The sequence below is a fragment of the Tyto alba genome, unplaced genomic scaffold (assembly GCF_018691265.1).
Source record: "Tyto alba isolate M040663 unplaced genomic scaffold, T.alba_DEE_v4.0 Super-Scaffold_2, whole genome shotgun sequence".
NCBI classification, from domain to species: Eukaryota; Metazoa; Chordata; class Aves; order Strigiformes; family Tytonidae; genus Tyto; species Tyto alba.
The window spans coordinates 91,215,887-91,231,828 of NW_024881282.1; the positions used below are offsets into that span (position 1 = coordinate 91,215,887).

Consider the following 15,942-nt stretch of genomic DNA (forward strand, 5'->3'; position numbering starts at 1 on the left):
TTCCTGCAGACAAGTTACCTGCCCACCGTGCACATGGTCCCCACACGTCCTGCCCTGTTCCTTGTCTGGTCTCTGAAACTGTCCCTGTGCCGTGCCCGCTCCCACCCCAAGCTCAGAGCCCTAACTGTTCTCTCAGTGTCCTGACTGCCAGCCCCCAGCGCCCTGATCCCTGTGGCCAGGCACCACACAGCAAGCACTGCCATGCCCTACGAGCAAAGTGGGCTCCATGAATTATGCAGCAGTTTTGCCTCCTGCTGCAGCACCAGCCTCCTCACTCTGCCTCTTGGCCCTGAATAATTGATGGCAGTGAGCACAGCAGCAGCAGCAGCAGCCCCAGCATCCTTCTTGTGCCAAGGGCCAGGCCGTTAGGAGGCATGGGGCTAGACACGCAGGAAGGCCAGGGGCTACAGTGACAGTCTGAACAATGGAGAACAGGGAGCAGTGGAAAGCAGAGTTAGCTGACACATTAGAAAGTGGTTGTAAAAGTGGGATGGGTCTTAAGAAATGCTGACTAGTAACAACAAGAAAATCCAGAACAGACTGGTCACGCTGGCTGGACGTAAAACAGAGGTGTATCTACATGCGATCATCCCGACTAGGACATTAGGCATTCTCACCCCTGCTTTGTCTTTGGGCTGAAACTCCTCCCCTCTGCCTGCTGGGTGATTAATCCTAGACCACTGCTGCTGTGCCTGTGCCAGTACACCACCTCTGGTCTTGCTTTAATCTCATTTTGGATAAACTGAACAGATGGAGATCTTGAGGACATTCAACTCCTTCCTGTGCCTGTTTTCCGAGTTCTCTCTGCTTTTCAAAAGCAAACACAGCAATGGGGTACAGCCTTCCCAGGGTGCAGAACCTTCCCTTTTCCTCCTCGTTCTCCTTATCATTCTCTTCCATCGGAGAACTGCTGTTGGTTGCTCTTTGCACTGTCCCTTCCTCACTTTGATTACAAGGCATTGATTTGCAGGATATGGGCTACCTGTGTTCAGGCACAACCAGCAGTTTGTGAGCCTGAACGTGAAAGTCCGTCACTGCTGTATGAAAACAGAAACAAACTTTGCCCGGTGTTATAAATCGAGACTACAATGGGTCGAACTCCAATTGAAATTTTATTAATTATAGCAAGTAGAATATGAGCAAAACCAGCGCTGGACGACAGGGCAGTCTGTACTCCACCAACTGCCGTACTGAGGAGAACAAACTGTCCCTTTTTATACATTTTTTTTCCCGCGTTCATGGAGTGGTGAAGATACTATGTTTCAACTGTTGCTGGGGTCTAGAGTGGTGGAGATACTCTGCGCATGTGCTAGTTGTTGTTAGGGGGTCGTTTTCTGCCTTCTGGTGGTCGATGATATCCTTATGTGGAGTTGTTTTTCTTCTGTTTGTTTTCTTGGGATATCTTGTGATCTGCAGCGTCGGCCATGTGTGCACAAGCAACACATAATTCCATGAACGATCTCCCCTCCTCTTATTATCTTTAAGTCTTAATAAACAATATACTTAACTCATAGTTTCTCACACCCGGAAAGTGCCCAGGCTCCCACAGGGCCCAGCCTCCTCCAAACGATGGCATGCTCTCTGTCCCAAGGGATTTCGCACCCTGTGCGCATCTGGAGAAAAGCAGCTGCATTTGCTCTCCCAGAAGGCGGGAAGCTGGAAGCAGTGGCCCGGGCAGTGACAGGGGATGTCCGCTCGGGCCACCCAGCCCCAGCGGAGAGGACGTCTGTTTGCTGCCACACGCCGGGGTGCCCGTCTGCTCCCAGGACAGCTTCACGGTGTCCCAGCCTCCGCCCCGGTGCGGCTGGCTGCAGGCCCGGCTGCCGGTGCCTGCAAGGCTTTTTCCCCCAGAGACCAGGGGCTGCGCACCCGGGCTGAGTCCGCAGCCCCCAACCCTGGGCACCACCGAGGGGGATTCTGAGGGAAGCCCCTGTAGCTGACCGCAGCACGAGGGGGCAGGCCCGGGTCCCATGGGGCCGGCGGCACCGGGCACGGCGGCGGCGAGGGACCGGCGGCGGCGCGGACTACAACTCCCGGCATGCCCCGCGGCGGGGGGCGGGTCGCGTGGCTGCCCGCGCCTGTCGGGCTCCGTCGGTGGCGGAGCTGCGGGCCCTGCCCGGCCGGTGCTGGGGCTGCGGGTTCCGCCGGGGTCTCGCATCGCTGCCGCCGCATCGCATCGCTGCCGCCGCATCGCATCGCTGCCGGGCTCGAACACGGACCCGTAGTAGCCCACGTAGTGGCCCTGTAGCCCATGCTGACCGCGCGTGTCGGCGGGGCCTCGCCGGGCGGCAGCGCCATGGGGCCGTGGGGCCGGGGCCTGCCGTGGGCTCTGGTGCTGCTCGCCTTGCGCGGAGCGGCCGGCGCCCGCCCCAGCTTCGTCCTGTTGCTGGCGGATGACCTGGGCTTCGGAGACCTGGGCAGCTACGGGCATCCTTCTTCGGCCACGCCCAGCCTGGACCGGATGGCTTCCCGAGGGCTGCGGTTCACCGACTTCTACAGCAGCTCCCCGGTGTGCAGCCCGTCCCGGTACGTCCGCTGCTGCTCCTGCCGCTCTGCCTGGTGGCTGCTGCAGGGCCCCGCGGCAGGTTTGGAGGAAGCACGGCTCGGCACCCAGCTGGGGAGCTGCAGCACTGGGAGGAACGGGTGGTTGACAAACCTGCCGTGTGCCAGGAGGCCCCGGGGTCCAACTGCTCTGTGAGGGGACTGATGGAGCTTCCCAGCAGGCCGGGGAGGCGACAGTGGCAGCTGTGAGGCCGGCGAGCCAAGCTGCCAGGTGCCAGAGAACGGGGCACTCTCTGTGGAGGCTGAGCACCGCGACCTGCGCTGCACCCAGTGTGATGCCTGCCTTCTCTCCCTTTCACCTGTAGGGCAGCCCTGCTGACAGGCCGGTTCCAGATGCGCTCCGGGGTTTACCCTGGTGTGTTCAGCCCAGACTCACGGGGAGGCCTGCCGCTGTCTGAGGTCACCATTGCTGAAGTGCTGAAGGCTGAGGGCTATGCCACAGCCATGGTTGGCAAGTGGCACCTTGGCCTGGGGATTAACGGCTCCCTTCTGCCCATTCATCAGGGCTTTGACCACTTCTTGGGTGTGCCCTACTCTCATGACCAGGTGAGAGGCCTGTCAAGCCGCCAAGGGTGTCTTGGGGATGGCTGGGGGAGTGCCTGAAAGATGAAGCTTGCTTGAGAGCACACAGGCTCTCAAGTTCTTGCCGGAGCAGATGGGTGCGGGTGACTGCAGGCCGGGGAGAGGGGTGCTGGTGGGGAAAGCCCATCTCTGAGATGCTTGGCTGATGGGGCAGTTTTGTACAACATAGGTGGTAGTTGCGTGAGGGTACATACACCCTTTGTCAAGGGAGGAAGGGTCAGCTTCTGGGCTACAAAGAAACATCTGAGTTGCTGTCAGGAGAAAATTATGTTGGGGCAGCATGGTCCTTGGACGATTCTAGGGTGGGCACAGACCCCTTTGCTTCTGGGAGTGGTTGCCCAAAGGGTGCCCGTGGGACCTGGTAGTGGGCCACTGTGAGACTCTTTGCTCCCTTCCCCTCACCGTCCTGCAACGTAGGTAGAAGACAAAGTGTCATTTGTTCTCTCCAGGGCCCTTGCCAGAATCTCACCTGCTTCCCACCTGACGTCAAGTGTTTTGGGACTTGTGACCAAGGCTTGGTGCCAGTCCCACTGCTCTGGAACCAGAGCATTGTGCAGCAGCCAGTCTCTTTCCCTGATCTGGTGCCACTCTACAACAAATTCTCCCGAGACTTCATCGCTGACTGTGCCCGACGAGGCCTCCCCTTCCTGCTCTACTATGCTTCCCACGTAGGAGAGGGAGAGGGCTGCTCTGGGCCCAAGGGTGGGGAAGGGAGCCTTTGTCCTGTGGGGAGAGCAGAGAAGCATCTCAGCTCCTGCAGCCCCAGGGCTGTGCTGAGCAGTCGATACCTGCTTTTGGATGATCTGGGGTTGCTGTTCCCATGCTCAGGTCTTGCATGGCTTTGATAATGTTCTTGGGCTGCTTCTTTCTGGAGTTCTGCCTGCTTCTTTGGGCCAGGAGCCCACCTGGGAAAACTTCCTGCTCTGGGGCTCCATGTCCTCTCCTGGGGCTCAGCTCCTTTGTGCCATTTCTGAGAGATGCTTCCAAAGCTTGGGGAGAAGCCTCCTCTCATCTCATGGCTATTGTCACATTTCTCTGTGTCCAGGCTGGGGTGCTTACTGTCCCCGGGTGAACTGGGAACCAGATGCAGCTCTAGGAGTTTGCACAGCCGTCTTCTCTACCCTTTCTCCAGCATACACACTACCCTCAATTTGCAAGCCAGGAGTATGCAGGGCAGTCACGGCGTGGGCCGTTTGGTGATGCGCTCTTGGAGTTTGACGGCTCAGTGGGACAGCTGCTGCAGACACTGCAGGAAAATGGTCTTGCAAACACGACCTTGGTGTTTTTCACCTCTGACAATGGGTGAGTAGGCTCAGCAGCAGGGATTTTGTCACTAATAAGATTCGGCTGCCATGGTATGGGGGAACTAGGAATGAGGCATTGGTTGTCTGGAACAAAAGGGATGTGGTGTGGCATTGCCAGGTGAGACCCCGGTGACCTGAAGTAAGGCAAGAGGTGGGTGCTGCTCTGGAGAGGACCCAGTGCAGTCCTTGTTCCTGTGATTCAGCAATGCCCTTCCTTGTGGGCAGAAACTTCACAGGGTTCAGTCCAGGAGCGTGCAGCAGCCCAAATATACCCCGGTTCCCTTTGTGTGAGTGGCACTGGTCTGGTGCCCTGCTTAAGAGTCTCACACACCTTGGCTTCTTTACCTGCCCCGTGTCTCCTGCCTTATGAGGCTGAAAAGGATGGCGGTGTCACTAGCTGGCACCATGTCTCACTTGTCATGGCCCCATTGGCAGCATCAGGGAAGGGGTAGTGTGAGCCTGTGAAACCTGAGGGTAGGTGGTTCTCTCTTGCAGCCCATCCACCTTGCGGATGGCACGTGGAGGCAGTTCTGGCCTTCTGAAGTGTGGGAAGGGCACAACATACGAAGGTGGCATGCGGGAACCAGCAGTGGCTTATTGGCCAGGCCATATCACTCCAGGTAAGACTTGGCACTGCTTGTGCCTTTTGCATGCTGATGCCAGCCAAGGCAGGGTGTCATGGCAGCTTGGCTGCCCAGGAACAAGCAGAGGACTGGAGAGAGGTGAGGACGGCGGGATTGAAGTGGGATCAGGTGCTTGAACCTTTTCTTGTGCCTTGCTGTGGTGGGTGACAGGAGTGACACATGAACTGGCAAGCACCCTGGACATCCTGCCAACACTGGCTACCCTGGCTGGAGCAGCTCTTCCCAAAGTTGCCCTGGATGGCTATGACCTGAGTCCAGTGCTGTTTGGGTCAGGGAAGGTGAGTCCTGCGGGCTGGTTCAGCTGGCATTGTGCATGAAAGCTGGGTGTGGGGCTGAAGCTGTGTGCCTGATGAGTACAACCAGCTGGGGGTCAGGGGAGATCCATGAGCTGGGACCTTTTGTCTGGCCTGGGTCATGCCATGGAATTCCTCGGCTTCCCCAGGCTGCTCTGCTCTGACAACTGCAACATATTGCTGGGCCAAACCCCCATGGGCGCAGTGGATGGACAGCCCCAGTAGCTTGGAGTAGGGAACAAACAGGATGCTGCTGCTCGTCAGCTTCCCCCCTCTCTGGCCATGTTCTTGCTGTAGTATCAGGGCTCCTGTGTGACTCCCTGGAGTCTCTGCCTGGTCATGTTCCAGACTTTTCTTCAGCCTCATGGCTGCACAGGTGAGCTTAGTTCTGCTACTTCCCGCAGAGTCCTCGGCAGACAATGTTCTTCTACCCGCCATCCCCTGATCCGCTGCACGGCCCCTTTGCTGTCAGGCTTGGGAAGTACAAGGCCCATTACTTCACACAAGGTTAGTGCTGCCTCCTCTTATCTACACAGTCGACTTTGTGAAGTCCCATATGGTTTTGCTGTCCAAACCTCAAAGAGAAGAAACTGGGCTATGCCTGGGGGTCTCTTTTGCAGGTTCCTTTCACAGCGATACGACCCCAGACCAGGCCTGCCACGGGCTGACCCCGCTGACCCCTCACTTGCCCCCGCTGCTCTTTGACTTGGAGTCAGACCCAGCTGAGAACTATGATCTGCTGCAGAGTGGCGCAGGGCCGGAGGTTCTGCAAGTCCTGAAGGAGATCAAACTGCGGAAAGTGCTTTTGGAGCAGCAAATGGGGTTTGGAGAAAGCCAGATCAGGAAGGGCAGGGATCCCGCCCTGCAGCCCTGCTGCGTACCAAACTGCACTCCTAAGCCTTCCTGCTGCTACTGCTCCTAGCTTCTTGCTGCTCCATCCCCTTCAGTTGTTCCACACTGGAACGCTATCCAGGACCCACCAAACACCCCCTCTGTCCCCAACTAACCAAGCTCAGCCTTAGAGCTACCCTGCAGCTTTGGCTCAGTGACACCTCTGTCTAATAGAGTGCTGGGGTAGCCAACTGTGGGTTGGGGAGATTACCAACCCTGCTAGGAGCGCAGGTCAGTGGATCCTATGCTCTGCGTTGGATGTCCAAGCTAAGGCCTCTTGACAGAAACCCTGACTTGTTCAGGGTGGGATCATGGTACATCGTCATCTCCAGAGCCAGAACAACTCCTTTCAAACCACAATCAAGGTGAAGCAAAGGGCATGCCCCAGTGTTCAGAGCTCCCAGCTCAGCTGGAGACATGCTCTGCACCTCTGAGTAAGAACAGAGCTGGAAGCTGCAGCACCATCACTCGCCAGGGGCCAAGAACACAGCAAGAGGAGGATGGCATGGATGGTCCTGGCAGCTTCAGAGGCAGGACCTTGTGCAGCTAGTGCAGAATGGACATGCCTAGGTGGAAAGCAGCTTGGGGTATGTGTGCTTAAGTACCTCCAAGTCCTTCATGACTCCAGGAGGTGGAGATGTGGCCAGTGGTTGTCAGGATTGGTCCTCTTGTAAGGTCTGTGGATCTTGGGGCTGATCAATCAGGTGGGCGGCAACCACATGCCATCCACATGACTGAAAGGGTCTGTCTCCTCTTGCTTGTGAGCTAGTCCAGCTCCAAGTTTCCCAGTGACTTGCACATGCACACAGCGCTCCCACCAGTCGCTGGCCCTAGACACTGGGTGTTTCCAACTGGGGGGTCCCCCGACCTGTGTTCCCTCCTGCCATTGCTAGCAGCCAGGCCTCTGGGCCCACCCCACCCCGGGGACAGAGCGGAGCCGCACAGAGAAAGGTTTGGAATCACTCTCAACAAGAAGGTAGGACGGGTTGTGGTGGTTACGTGCAAGGCTCAGCCAAACAAGCAATCCAACTAGCAGCTTAGGGGTGACTGGCTCCTTGATCCCCCTTTCTCTCCATTTTCCATGCTTTTATATCCCACTCACCTGCCTTGAGTGCTCCCTTTCTCCACCCTTGTGTCCTCCCAAATGAGGGACCTACCTGTGATTGTTTTTTCCCCCTTGCTCCCAGGTTAGCTAGGCTTGTGAACAGATTTGGTGTCCCAGGTGACATTAGTTAGATCACCTTGGACTTCTGTGGCATTACTGATGTGGTTTCCTGGCTACTGCTGTCCCTGCCAGACTCCTCTCCCCAAAATGACCCCAACCATTCCTTCATGTATCTGTGAAGTGTGGCCACCTCTCACATAATTCTCCTTTAACCACGTCCAAAATCTGGTGCTGGAATAGCAGAGTATCCACAGAAGACAAGTCTTCTCTAAGGCCTTCTTCTGCCTGCTCTAAGCAGATATGGGGCACCACCTTCAGGTCAATTTTCAAAAAACAAATCAGCCTTGAGTTCAGTTTGAGGCCCAGTCCTGCTGCCTGTAGGGCCTTGATAGCAGCTATTCCATTTTCAGACAGAGCCTGGCCTGCCATCCTAAGGACCAGGTTGTGCACTCAGTTGTGTGCCTTACATATATCCACACAAGCCAGGACGGCAGCAGGAAGCTCCTGCACTTTTCACAAGCGTTGAGGCTGCCGTTCTTCAAGCTACCACCTCCAGGAACCTAGCCCCACTCAGCAAAGGCAGCGCACGTGGCTGGCTCCTGCTTTTCTCCCATGACTGCCCTGTGCTCCATCAGGTGAGCAAGGCTCCACCATCTGCTGTGGAAGGGAGCCTGATGAGATTAGGCTGATACAGGATTTACCAAAGTCACGGAGAATGGCATGTGGAGAGTGGAGCTGAATGGAGAGTGAGGATGAAAGCAGGAGCATCCTTCTTTTCTAGAGCTTGAAATTGCAAGACCTTGGCCACGCATACCGGGTGCCACAACTGCCCTTGTCTACCTTGTCCCAGAGCAGCAACTAGAACTCATAGACAGCAAGGACATGAAGCCTGTCAGTGGATGTTGCTATGGCTGACATAGCCAGTGTGGACTGTCCTGCATCTGCGTTTCACTGTGCTGTGTGCACGAAGGTTGACGTTGCTTGGGTCTGCTTGGCTTATTTGCCTTGCACATCACTGCTTGCCTGCAGCGGCTGTAACCAGATTGGCTCTACAACACCCAAACTTGTGCATACTGCCTGCGGTAGTTGTGTTCTCTGGTGTCTGTTTTTGGGAAGGACCTGGTGGCAAAAGGCTGCAGAGAGCGGGGTGGCAGTGAATGAACTTCCCAAAGAGGCTGTGATGCCACACTTGTTTTTTTCCTGCTAGCCATGAGCAGGCAGTGCTTGGAGCCAGGCGCTGCTGCCTGCCACGGGGCCTACACACCCTCATCCCGCAGGCAGAGCAGTGGGTGGGGGTCTGCCGGGGGCGTCCGATCCCGGCTTCTGCCTCCCCTCCTGCTTCGAACCTGCCCCGTCCCCCCCGTCCCCGTCCCCGTCCCCCCCCAAGGGGCCACCGTGCCTAGCACCCGGAACCAGTGACTCTGTGACATCAGCCCTGTTGCTGAGGGCACCGCGGGCAACGTGAGTGCTGCGGGCACTGTGTCGGCTGCTGCGCCACTGGCAACGAGCCCTCGGTTCCTACAGCCCGCACGTGCTGCTGGTAGCGATGCGCTTGCTCCCCCTCCTCGTCCTGCTGGCCGTGTGCTGGCCTGCGCGTGGCACATGGGACAACTGTGGGTAAGTGGCCCGAGGCTCTGGGAGGGAGCTGGGGCAACCCTTGTGGGCTTCACTGGAGGGTGCCTGCTTGTCCCCCGTGGCCACACCACAGCTTCCCGAACCCCACGTGGAAGCCTCGGTTCCTTGCAGCACTCAGGCTGCTGGCCCAGCTCGTCTACGGGGCTAAGGCAGGAACGGGCCAACGTCCGCACGCCGCACGGGCTTCCCTGGCCCTGCTGTCCGTGCAACACCTGTGGGGAGGGAGGATGGCTGAGCTTCAGCCTGAACAGCAGCGAGTCATCGAACAGGACGGTAACGAGTTTCTGGTTACAGAGGGACCTGCGGGCTCCGGCCCATGGCTTCTTACTACGGCATGTCGCGTGTCGTGGGTGGCACAAGCTCCCACCCAGGGGCCTGGCCCTGGATCGTCAGCATCCAGAATCCCTGGCTAGCAGGTGTGGGGCATATATGCGGAGGGTCCCTCATCAGCCCACAGTGGGTTCTCACAGCAGCCCACTGCTTCGTCGAGGCCAGGTAAGGAGGACCAGGGAACGGGGATATCCCCACAGCACTCACAGGTGCCCTGTCCGCAGCACCACCTGCTACTCCCATCCCGTTTCCAGCACTGCAGAGCCCGGCTGAGAGACTGTTCAGGAGGAGGCTGCGCTGCTGCCACTGCTTCCTCGCAGCCTCCGGCTCGACATGCCTCGAGCTGAAGGCATGCTAGGGCAGTCGCACCTTCTGTAGCGCTGCTTTTCTCTCTCCCCTGTGAAGCAGAACGCAGGGAACTGCTGGGCTGCTGCAGCACATGTCTCTGCTCCCTTTAAGCCCTCTCTCCATCTGCCTTCCAGGGACATCAGGACGTGGCGTGTGGTGGTCGGGACCACCTACTTGACTCAGCTGGGCCCTGAGTCCCAAGTGCGCGGTATTAGGCGGCTGGTGGCTCACCAACGCTATAGTAGTATCTCGCAGAGGAACGACATTGCGTTGCTGGAATTGGACCAGCCTGTACAGTGTGGCTACTATGTACAGCTTGCCTGTGTGCCCAACGCCTGGCTGAAAGTGTCAGAGCTGACAGACTGCTACGTCAGTGGCTGGGGTTCCACACATGCAAAATGTAAGTTCCTGCAGAATCCTTGTGTCCCAAGTGCAAGCTCGGCACACCGGGGAGGCGGGCTGGGCTTCCTCACAGCAGAGGCAAAAGCCAGAGTCGGCATGTAGGGACGTATGCCTGTAGAGAGATGGGCCTGGCCCACTACCCAAAGCCAGACAGAAGGGAAACACCGGTACAGTGCCTCTCACGACACAAAGCCGAGCCCTAGGGAAGGGGTTCACCCAGGCAGGGAAGGAGAACTGGCAACAACCTCCTGAGTGTTACCTCCTTTCTGTGCTCACAGCTGGAGGATCAACTGCTGTCCTGCAGGAAGCCAGGGTCCCCCTCATCGATGTCAACCTCTGTAACAGCAGCCAGTGGTACAGAGGAGCCGTCCACACCCACAACCTGTGTGCTGGCTACCCGCAGGGCGGCATTGACACCTGCCAGGTAGGCTCACCTCCCCTTCCCTCTCTGCAGGTTCTCGCCCAGTGCCCCATCTGTCTCAGAGGCCGGGGACTCTGCCCAGAAAGCCCATCCGGTGCTGCTGGCAGCCCGTAGGCCCAGATCCCAATCCTGGAACATCCCCCTTCCACACATCCAGCATCACAGTGCAGAGAGGAGAGAGAGCACACCCTGCCTTACAGGCCTGTGGCTTCTTCCTAGAAAAGTTTCTGTAGGCTCCAGCAGCTGCAGAGCCTTTCTGTGCAGTGAATACAGCGCTGGCAGGTGCTGTGGGAGAGAAGCAGCCAGCCCTAGTGCTGACAGTGGCCACCTAACACCCCCTTCATCCTCTCTCCTCCGCTGCAGGGTGACAGCGGTGGTCCTCTCGTCTGCAAAGATAAAAATGCTGACTACTTCTGGCTTGTTGGAGTGACCAGCTGGGGGAAAGGCTGTGCGAGAGCGAAACGGCCTGGAATCTACACCTCCACTCAGCACTTCTACGACTGGATCCTGACACAGATGGGATTTCGCTCAGCAGCAAGGGCTTCTCCAACATCAGGGGCATGGAGTCATTTTCTCACTGCCTCAACCCCTTATCAGAGGCCAACACCAACACAATCGGGCAAGTTTAGCTCCTGCCCCTTTCCCCTTGGGAAGCTGGTGGAATTCTTTTCTCGGGCGCAGGAGCTCCTGCTGTTCCTAAAGGAAAAAAAGGCTTGAGCAACAGGATGAAGAGGATCCAGTGCAGGCTTGCAGCGTACCACGACCATTTCTTTCTGGGGCACTGCCTGCTGAGCCAAAGGCAGCCTCAGTGTCAAAGGCCTGCTCCGTCCTGCCCACGCTCCTCCGAGCACACACCAGTGCTGAAGTTGACACAGTTCTTGAAATAAACTCACCAGTTTTCACAGCTAACCATACTTCAGGCCAATTCAGTCTCCAGTGCAAGGCAGGGACTTCCATGCCTGGCACCTGCACAATGCGGCTGCGGGCAGACAAGTGGGGCACAAAGGGAAAGAGCCACAAAAGGGGCCAAAACTCTGCCTGGTCAGAGAGGATGATGCTTAGAGTCACCATGGGATGGAGGAGACTGGCATATCATGGCTAGAAAGAAAAGAGGAAAAATTGACGTGACATGCAGAAACTTTCGGGTATGCATTAAGGCACACAAGCTGATGATCTGGGCCTGGCATAAACCATAGCTAACTGAACATATCACGGGATAATTCTGAGCATAACAAGAGAAATTACCGACATAAGATTCGGCTGCCATGGTATGGGGGAACTGGAATGAGGCATTGGTTGTCTGGAACAAAAGGGATGTGGTGTGGCATTGCCAGGTGAGACCCCGGTGACCTGAAGTAAGGCAAGAGGTGGGTGCTGCTCTGGAGAGGACCCAGTGCAGTCCTTGTTCCTGTGATTCAGCAATGCCCTTCCTTGTGGGCAGAAACTTCACAGGGTTCAGTCCAGGAGCGTGCAGCAGCCCAAATATACCCCGGTTCCCTTTGTGTGAGTGGCATTGGTCTGGTGCCCTGCTTAAGAGTCTCACACACCTTGGCTTCTTTACCTGCCCCGTGTCTCCTGCCTTATGAGGCTGAAAAGGATGGCGGTGTCACTAGCTGGCACCATGTCTCACTTGTCATGGCCCCATTGGCAGCATCAGGGAAGGGGTAGTGTGAGCCTGTGAAACCGAGGGTAGGTGGTTCTCTCTTGCAGCCCATCCACCTTGCGGATGGCACGTGGAGGCAGTTCTGGCCTTCTGAAGTGTGGGAAGGGCACAACATACGAAGGTGGCATGCGGGAACCAGCAGTGGCTTATTGGCCAGGCCATATCACTCCAGGTAAGACTTGGCACTGCTTGTGCCTTTTGCATGCTGATGCCAGCCAAGGCAGGGTGTCATGGCAGCTTGGCTGCCCAGGAACAAGCAGAGGACTGGAGAGAGGTGAGGACGGCGGGATTGAAGTGGGATCAGGTGCTTGAACCTTTTCTTGTGCCTTGCTGTGGTGGGTGACAGGAGTGACACATGAACTGGCAAGCACCCTGGACATCCTGCCAACACTGGCTACCCTGGCTGGAGCAGCTCTTCCCAAAGTTGCCCTGGATGGCTATGACCTGAGTCCAGTGCTGTTTGGGTCAGGGAAGGTGAGTCCTGCGGGCTGGTTCAGCTGGCATTGTGCATGAAAGCTGGGTGTGGGGCTGAAGCTGTGTGCCTGATGAGTACAACCAGCTGGGGGTCAGGGGAGATCCATGAGCTGGGACCTTTTGTCTGGCCTGGGTCATGCCATGGAATTCCTCGGCTTCCCCAGGCTGCTCTGCTCTGACAACTGCAACATATTGCTGGGCCAAACCCCCATGGGCGCAGTGGATGGACAGCCCCAGTAGCTTGGAGTAGGGAACAAACAGGATGCTGCTGCTCGTCAGCTTCCCCCCTCTCTGGCCATGTTCTTGCTGTAGTATCAGGGCTCCTGTGTGACTCCCTGGAGTCTCTGCCTGGTCATGTTCCAGACTTTTCTTCAGCCTCATGGCTGCACAGGTGAGCTTAGTTCTGCTACTTCCCGCAGAGTCCTCGGCAGACAATGTTCTTCTACCCGCCATCCCCTGATCCGCTGCACGGCCCCTTTGCTGTCAGGCTTGGGAAGTACAAGGCCCATTACTTCACACAAGGTTAGTGCTGCCTCCTCTTATCTACACAGTCGACTTTGTGAAGTCCCATATGGTTTTGCTGTCCAAACCTCAAAGAGAAGAAACTGGGCTATGCCTGGGGGTCTCTTTTGCAGGTTCCTTTCACAGCGATACGACCCCAGACCAGGCCTGCCACGGGCTGACCCCGCTGACCCCTCACTTGCCCCCGCTGCTCTTTGACTTGGAGTCAGACCCAGCTGAGAACTATGATCTGCTGCAGAGTGGCGCAGGGCCGGAGGTTCTGCAAGTCCTGAAGGAGATCAAACTGCGGAAAGTGCTTTTGGAGCAGCAAATGGGGTTTGGAGAAAGCCAGATCAGGAAGGGCAGGGATCCCGCCCTGCAGCCCTGCTGCGTACCAAACTGCACTCCTAAGCCTTCCTGCTGCTACTGCTCCTAGCTTCTTGCTGCTCCATCCCCTTCAGTTGTTCCACACTGGAACGCTATCCAGGACCCACCAAACACCCCCTCTGTCCCCAACTAACCAAGCTCAGCCTTAGAGCTACCCTGCAGCTTTGGCTCAGTGACACCTCTGTCTAATAGAGTGCTGGGGTAGCCAACTGTGGGTTGGGGAGATTACCAACCCTGCTAGGAGCGCAGGTCAGTGGATCCTATGCTCTGCGTTGGATGTCCAAGCTAAGGCCTCTTGACAGAAACCCTGACTTGTTCAGGGTGGGATCATGGTACATCGTCATCTCCAGAGCCAGAACAACTCCTTTCAAACCACAATCAAGGTGAAGCAAAGGGCATGCCCCAGTGTTCAGAGCTCCCAGCTCAGCTGGAGACATGCTCTGCACCTCTGAGTAAGAACAGAGCTGGAAGCTGCAGCACCATCACTCGCCAGGGGCCAAGAACACAGCAAGAGGAGGATGGCATGGATGGTCCTGGCAGCTTCAGAGGCAGGACCTTGTGCAGCTAGTGCAGAATGGACATGCCTAGGTGGAAAGCAGCTTGGGGTATGTGTGCTTAAGTACCTCCAAGTCCTTCATGACTCCAGGAGGTGGAGATGTGGCCAGTGGTTGTCAGGATTGGTCCTCTTGTAAGGTCTGTGGATCTTGGGGCTGATCAATCAGGTGGGCGGCAACCACATGCCATCCACATGACTGAAAGGGTCTGTCTCCTCTTGCTTGTGAGCTAGTCCAGCTCCAAGTTTCCCAGTGACTTGCACATGCACACAGCGCTCCCACCAGTCGCTGGCCCTAGACACTGGGTGTTTCCAACTGGGGGGTCCCCCGACCTGTGTTCCCTCCTGCCATTGCTAGCAGCCAGGCCTCTGGGCCCACCCCACCCCGGGGACAGAGCGGAGCCGCACAGAGAAAGGTTTGGAATCACTCTCAACAAGAAGGTAGGACGGGTTGTGGTGGTTACGTGCAAGGCTCAGCCAAACAAGCAATCCAACTAGCAGCTTAGGGGTGACTGGCTCCTTGATCCCCCTTTCTCTCCATTTTCCATGCTTTTATATCCCACTCACCTGCCTTGAGTGCTCCCTTTCTCCACCCTTGTGTCCTCCCAAATGAGGGACCTACCTGTGATTGTTTTTTCCCCCTTGCTCCCAGGTTAGCTAGGCTTGTGAACAGATTTGGTGTCCCAGGTGACATTAGTTAGATCACCTTGGACTTCTGTGGCATTACTGATGTGGTTTCCTGGCTACTGCTGTCCCTGCCAGACTCCTCTCCCCAAAATGACCCCAACCATTCCTTCATGTATCTGTGAAGTGTGGCCACCTCTCACATAATTCTCCTTTAACCACGTCCAAAATCTGGTGCTGGAATAGCAGAGTATCCACAGAAGACAAGTCTTCTCTAAGGCCTTCTTCTGCCTGCTCTAAGCAGATATGGGGCACCACCTTCAGGTCAATTTTCAAAAAACAAATCAGCCTTGAGTTCAGTTTGAGGCCCAGTCCTGCTGCCTGTAGGGCCTTGATAGCAGCTATTCCATTTTCAGACAGAGCCTGGCCTGCCATCCTAAGGACCAGGTTGTGCACTCAGTTGTGTGCCTTACATATATCCACACAAGCCAGGACGGCAGCAGGAAGCTCCTGCACTTTTCACAAGCGTTGAGGCTGCCGTTCTTCAAGCTACCACCTCCAGGAACCTAGCCCCACTCAGCAAAGGCAGCGCACGTGGCTGGCTCCTGCTTTTCTCCCATGACTGCCCTGTGCTCCATCAGGTGAGCAAGGCTCCACCATCTGCTGTGGAAGGGAGCCTGATGAGATTAGGCTGATACAGGATTTACCAAAGTCACGGAGAATGGCATGTGGAGAGTGGAGCTGAATGGAGAGTGAGGATGAAAGCAGGAGCATCCTTCTTTTCTAGAGCTTGACATTGCAAGACCTTGGCCACGCATACCGGGTGCCACAACTGCCCTTGTCTACCTTGTCCCAGAGCAGCAACAGAACTCATAGACAGCAAGGACATGAAGCCTGTCAGTGGATGTTGCTATGGCTGACATAGCCAGTGTGGACTGTCCTGCATCTGCGTTTCACTGTGCTGTGTGCACGAAGGTTGACGTTGCTTGGGTCTGCTTGGCTTATTTGCCTTGCACATCACTGCTTGCCTGCAGCGGCTGTAACCAGATTGGCTCTACAACACCCAAACTTGTGCATACTGCCTGCGGTAGTTGTGTTCTCTGGTGTCTGTTTTTGGGAAGGACCTGGTGGCAAAAGGCTGCAGAGAGCGGGGTGGCAGTGAA

At 56.6% G+C, this 15,942-nt stretch overlaps 3 protein-coding genes across 6 annotated transcripts; all 3 read left to right on the forward strand.

Moving 5' to 3' along the window:
• The first annotated feature begins 2,044 nt into the window (after positions 1-2,044).
• On the forward strand, positions 2,045-8,168 carry LOC122153395 (arylsulfatase A-like). Of its 2 annotated transcripts, XM_042792294.1 has the most exons (9): positions 2,045-2,170; positions 2,201-2,526; positions 2,868-3,108; positions 3,594-3,812; positions 4,277-4,446; positions 4,944-5,068; positions 5,243-5,370; positions 5,790-5,892; positions 6,006-8,168. In XM_042792294.1, exons 2-9 carry the CDS (start codon positions 2,252-2,254, stop codon positions 6,305-6,307), a joined length of 1,563 nt encoding a protein of 520 aa, XP_042648228.1. In that variant the 5' UTR covers positions 2,045-2,170; positions 2,201-2,251; the 3' UTR covers positions 6,308-8,168. The 2 variants fall into 2 exon arrangements, with proteins under 2 accessions (XP_042648228.1, XP_042648229.1); XM_042792295.1 differs by lacking the exon at positions 3,594-3,812 and having other exon boundaries at positions 2,047-2,526.
• A 139-nt stretch (positions 8,169-8,307) lies between these two features.
• Positions 8,308-11,486, forward strand: LOC122153401 (acrosin-like). 2 transcript variants are annotated; one of them, XM_042792306.1, is made up of 5 exons: positions 8,308-9,058; positions 9,371-9,571; positions 9,889-10,154; positions 10,435-10,580; positions 10,941-11,486. In XM_042792306.1, the coding sequence occupies exons 1-5, from the start codon at positions 8,988-8,990 to the stop codon at positions 11,292-11,294; spliced, it is 1,038 nt and encodes a 345-aa protein (XP_042648240.1). In that variant the 5' UTR covers positions 8,308-8,987; the 3' UTR covers positions 11,295-11,486. The 2 variants fall into 2 exon arrangements, with proteins under 2 accessions (XP_042648240.1, XP_042648241.1); XM_042792307.1 differs by lacking the exon at positions 9,371-9,571.
• LOC122153411 (arylsulfatase A-like) lies at positions 11,330-15,869 on the forward strand. Of its 2 annotated transcripts, none has more exons than XM_042792323.1 (5): positions 11,330-11,911; positions 12,288-12,412; positions 12,587-12,714; positions 13,134-13,236; positions 13,350-15,869. In XM_042792323.1, the coding sequence occupies exons 1-5, from the start codon at positions 11,862-11,864 to the stop codon at positions 13,649-13,651; spliced, it is 708 nt and encodes a 235-aa protein (XP_042648257.1). In that variant the 5' UTR covers positions 11,330-11,861; the 3' UTR covers positions 13,652-15,869. The 2 variants fall into 2 exon arrangements, with proteins under 2 accessions (XP_042648257.1, XP_042648258.1); XM_042792324.1 differs by having other exon boundaries at positions 11,533-11,722.
• The last annotated feature ends 73 nt before the right edge of the window (positions 15,870-15,942 follow it).

What these genes read in the sequence shown, in the direction of transcription:
- LOC122153395 (XM_042792294.1), top strand. Translation starts at nt 2,252, where the DNA reads ATGCTGACCGCGCGTGTCGGCGGGGCCTCGCCGGGCGGCAGCGCCATG. An exon ending in CCGGTGTGCAGCCCGTCCCG is followed by an intron (nt 2,527 to 2,867) that starts GTACGTCCGCTG and finishes TTTCACCTGTAG; the next exon opens with GGCAGCCCTGCTGACAGGCC. An exon ending in TGCTGTTTGGGTCAGGGAAG is followed by an intron (nt 5,371 to 5,789) that starts GTGAGTCCTGCG and finishes TACTTCCCGCAG; the next exon opens with AGTCCTCGGCAGACAATGTT.
- LOC122153401 (XM_042792306.1), top strand. Translation starts at nt 8,988, where the DNA reads ATGCGCTTGCTCCCCCTCCTCGTCCTGCTGGCCGTGTGCTGGCCTGCG. An exon ending in GGCACATGGGACAACTGTGG is followed by an intron (nt 9,059 to 9,370) that starts GTAAGTGGCCCG and finishes TTCTGGTTACAG; the next exon opens with AGGGACCTGCGGGCTCCGGC. An exon ending in GCGGCATTGACACCTGCCAG is followed by an intron (nt 10,581 to 10,940) that starts GTAGGCTCACCT and finishes CCTCCGCTGCAG; the next exon opens with GGTGACAGCGGTGGTCCTCT.
- LOC122153411 (XM_042792323.1), top strand. Translation starts at nt 11,862, where the DNA reads ATGAGGCATTGGTTGTCTGGAACAAAAGGGATGTGGTGTGGCATTGCC. An exon ending in TGCTGTTTGGGTCAGGGAAG is followed by an intron (nt 12,715 to 13,133) that starts GTGAGTCCTGCG and finishes TACTTCCCGCAG; the next exon opens with AGTCCTCGGCAGACAATGTT. An exon ending in GGCCCATTACTTCACACAAG is followed by an intron (nt 13,237 to 13,349) that starts GTTAGTGCTGCC and finishes TCTCTTTTGCAG; the next exon opens with GTTCCTTTCACAGCGATACG.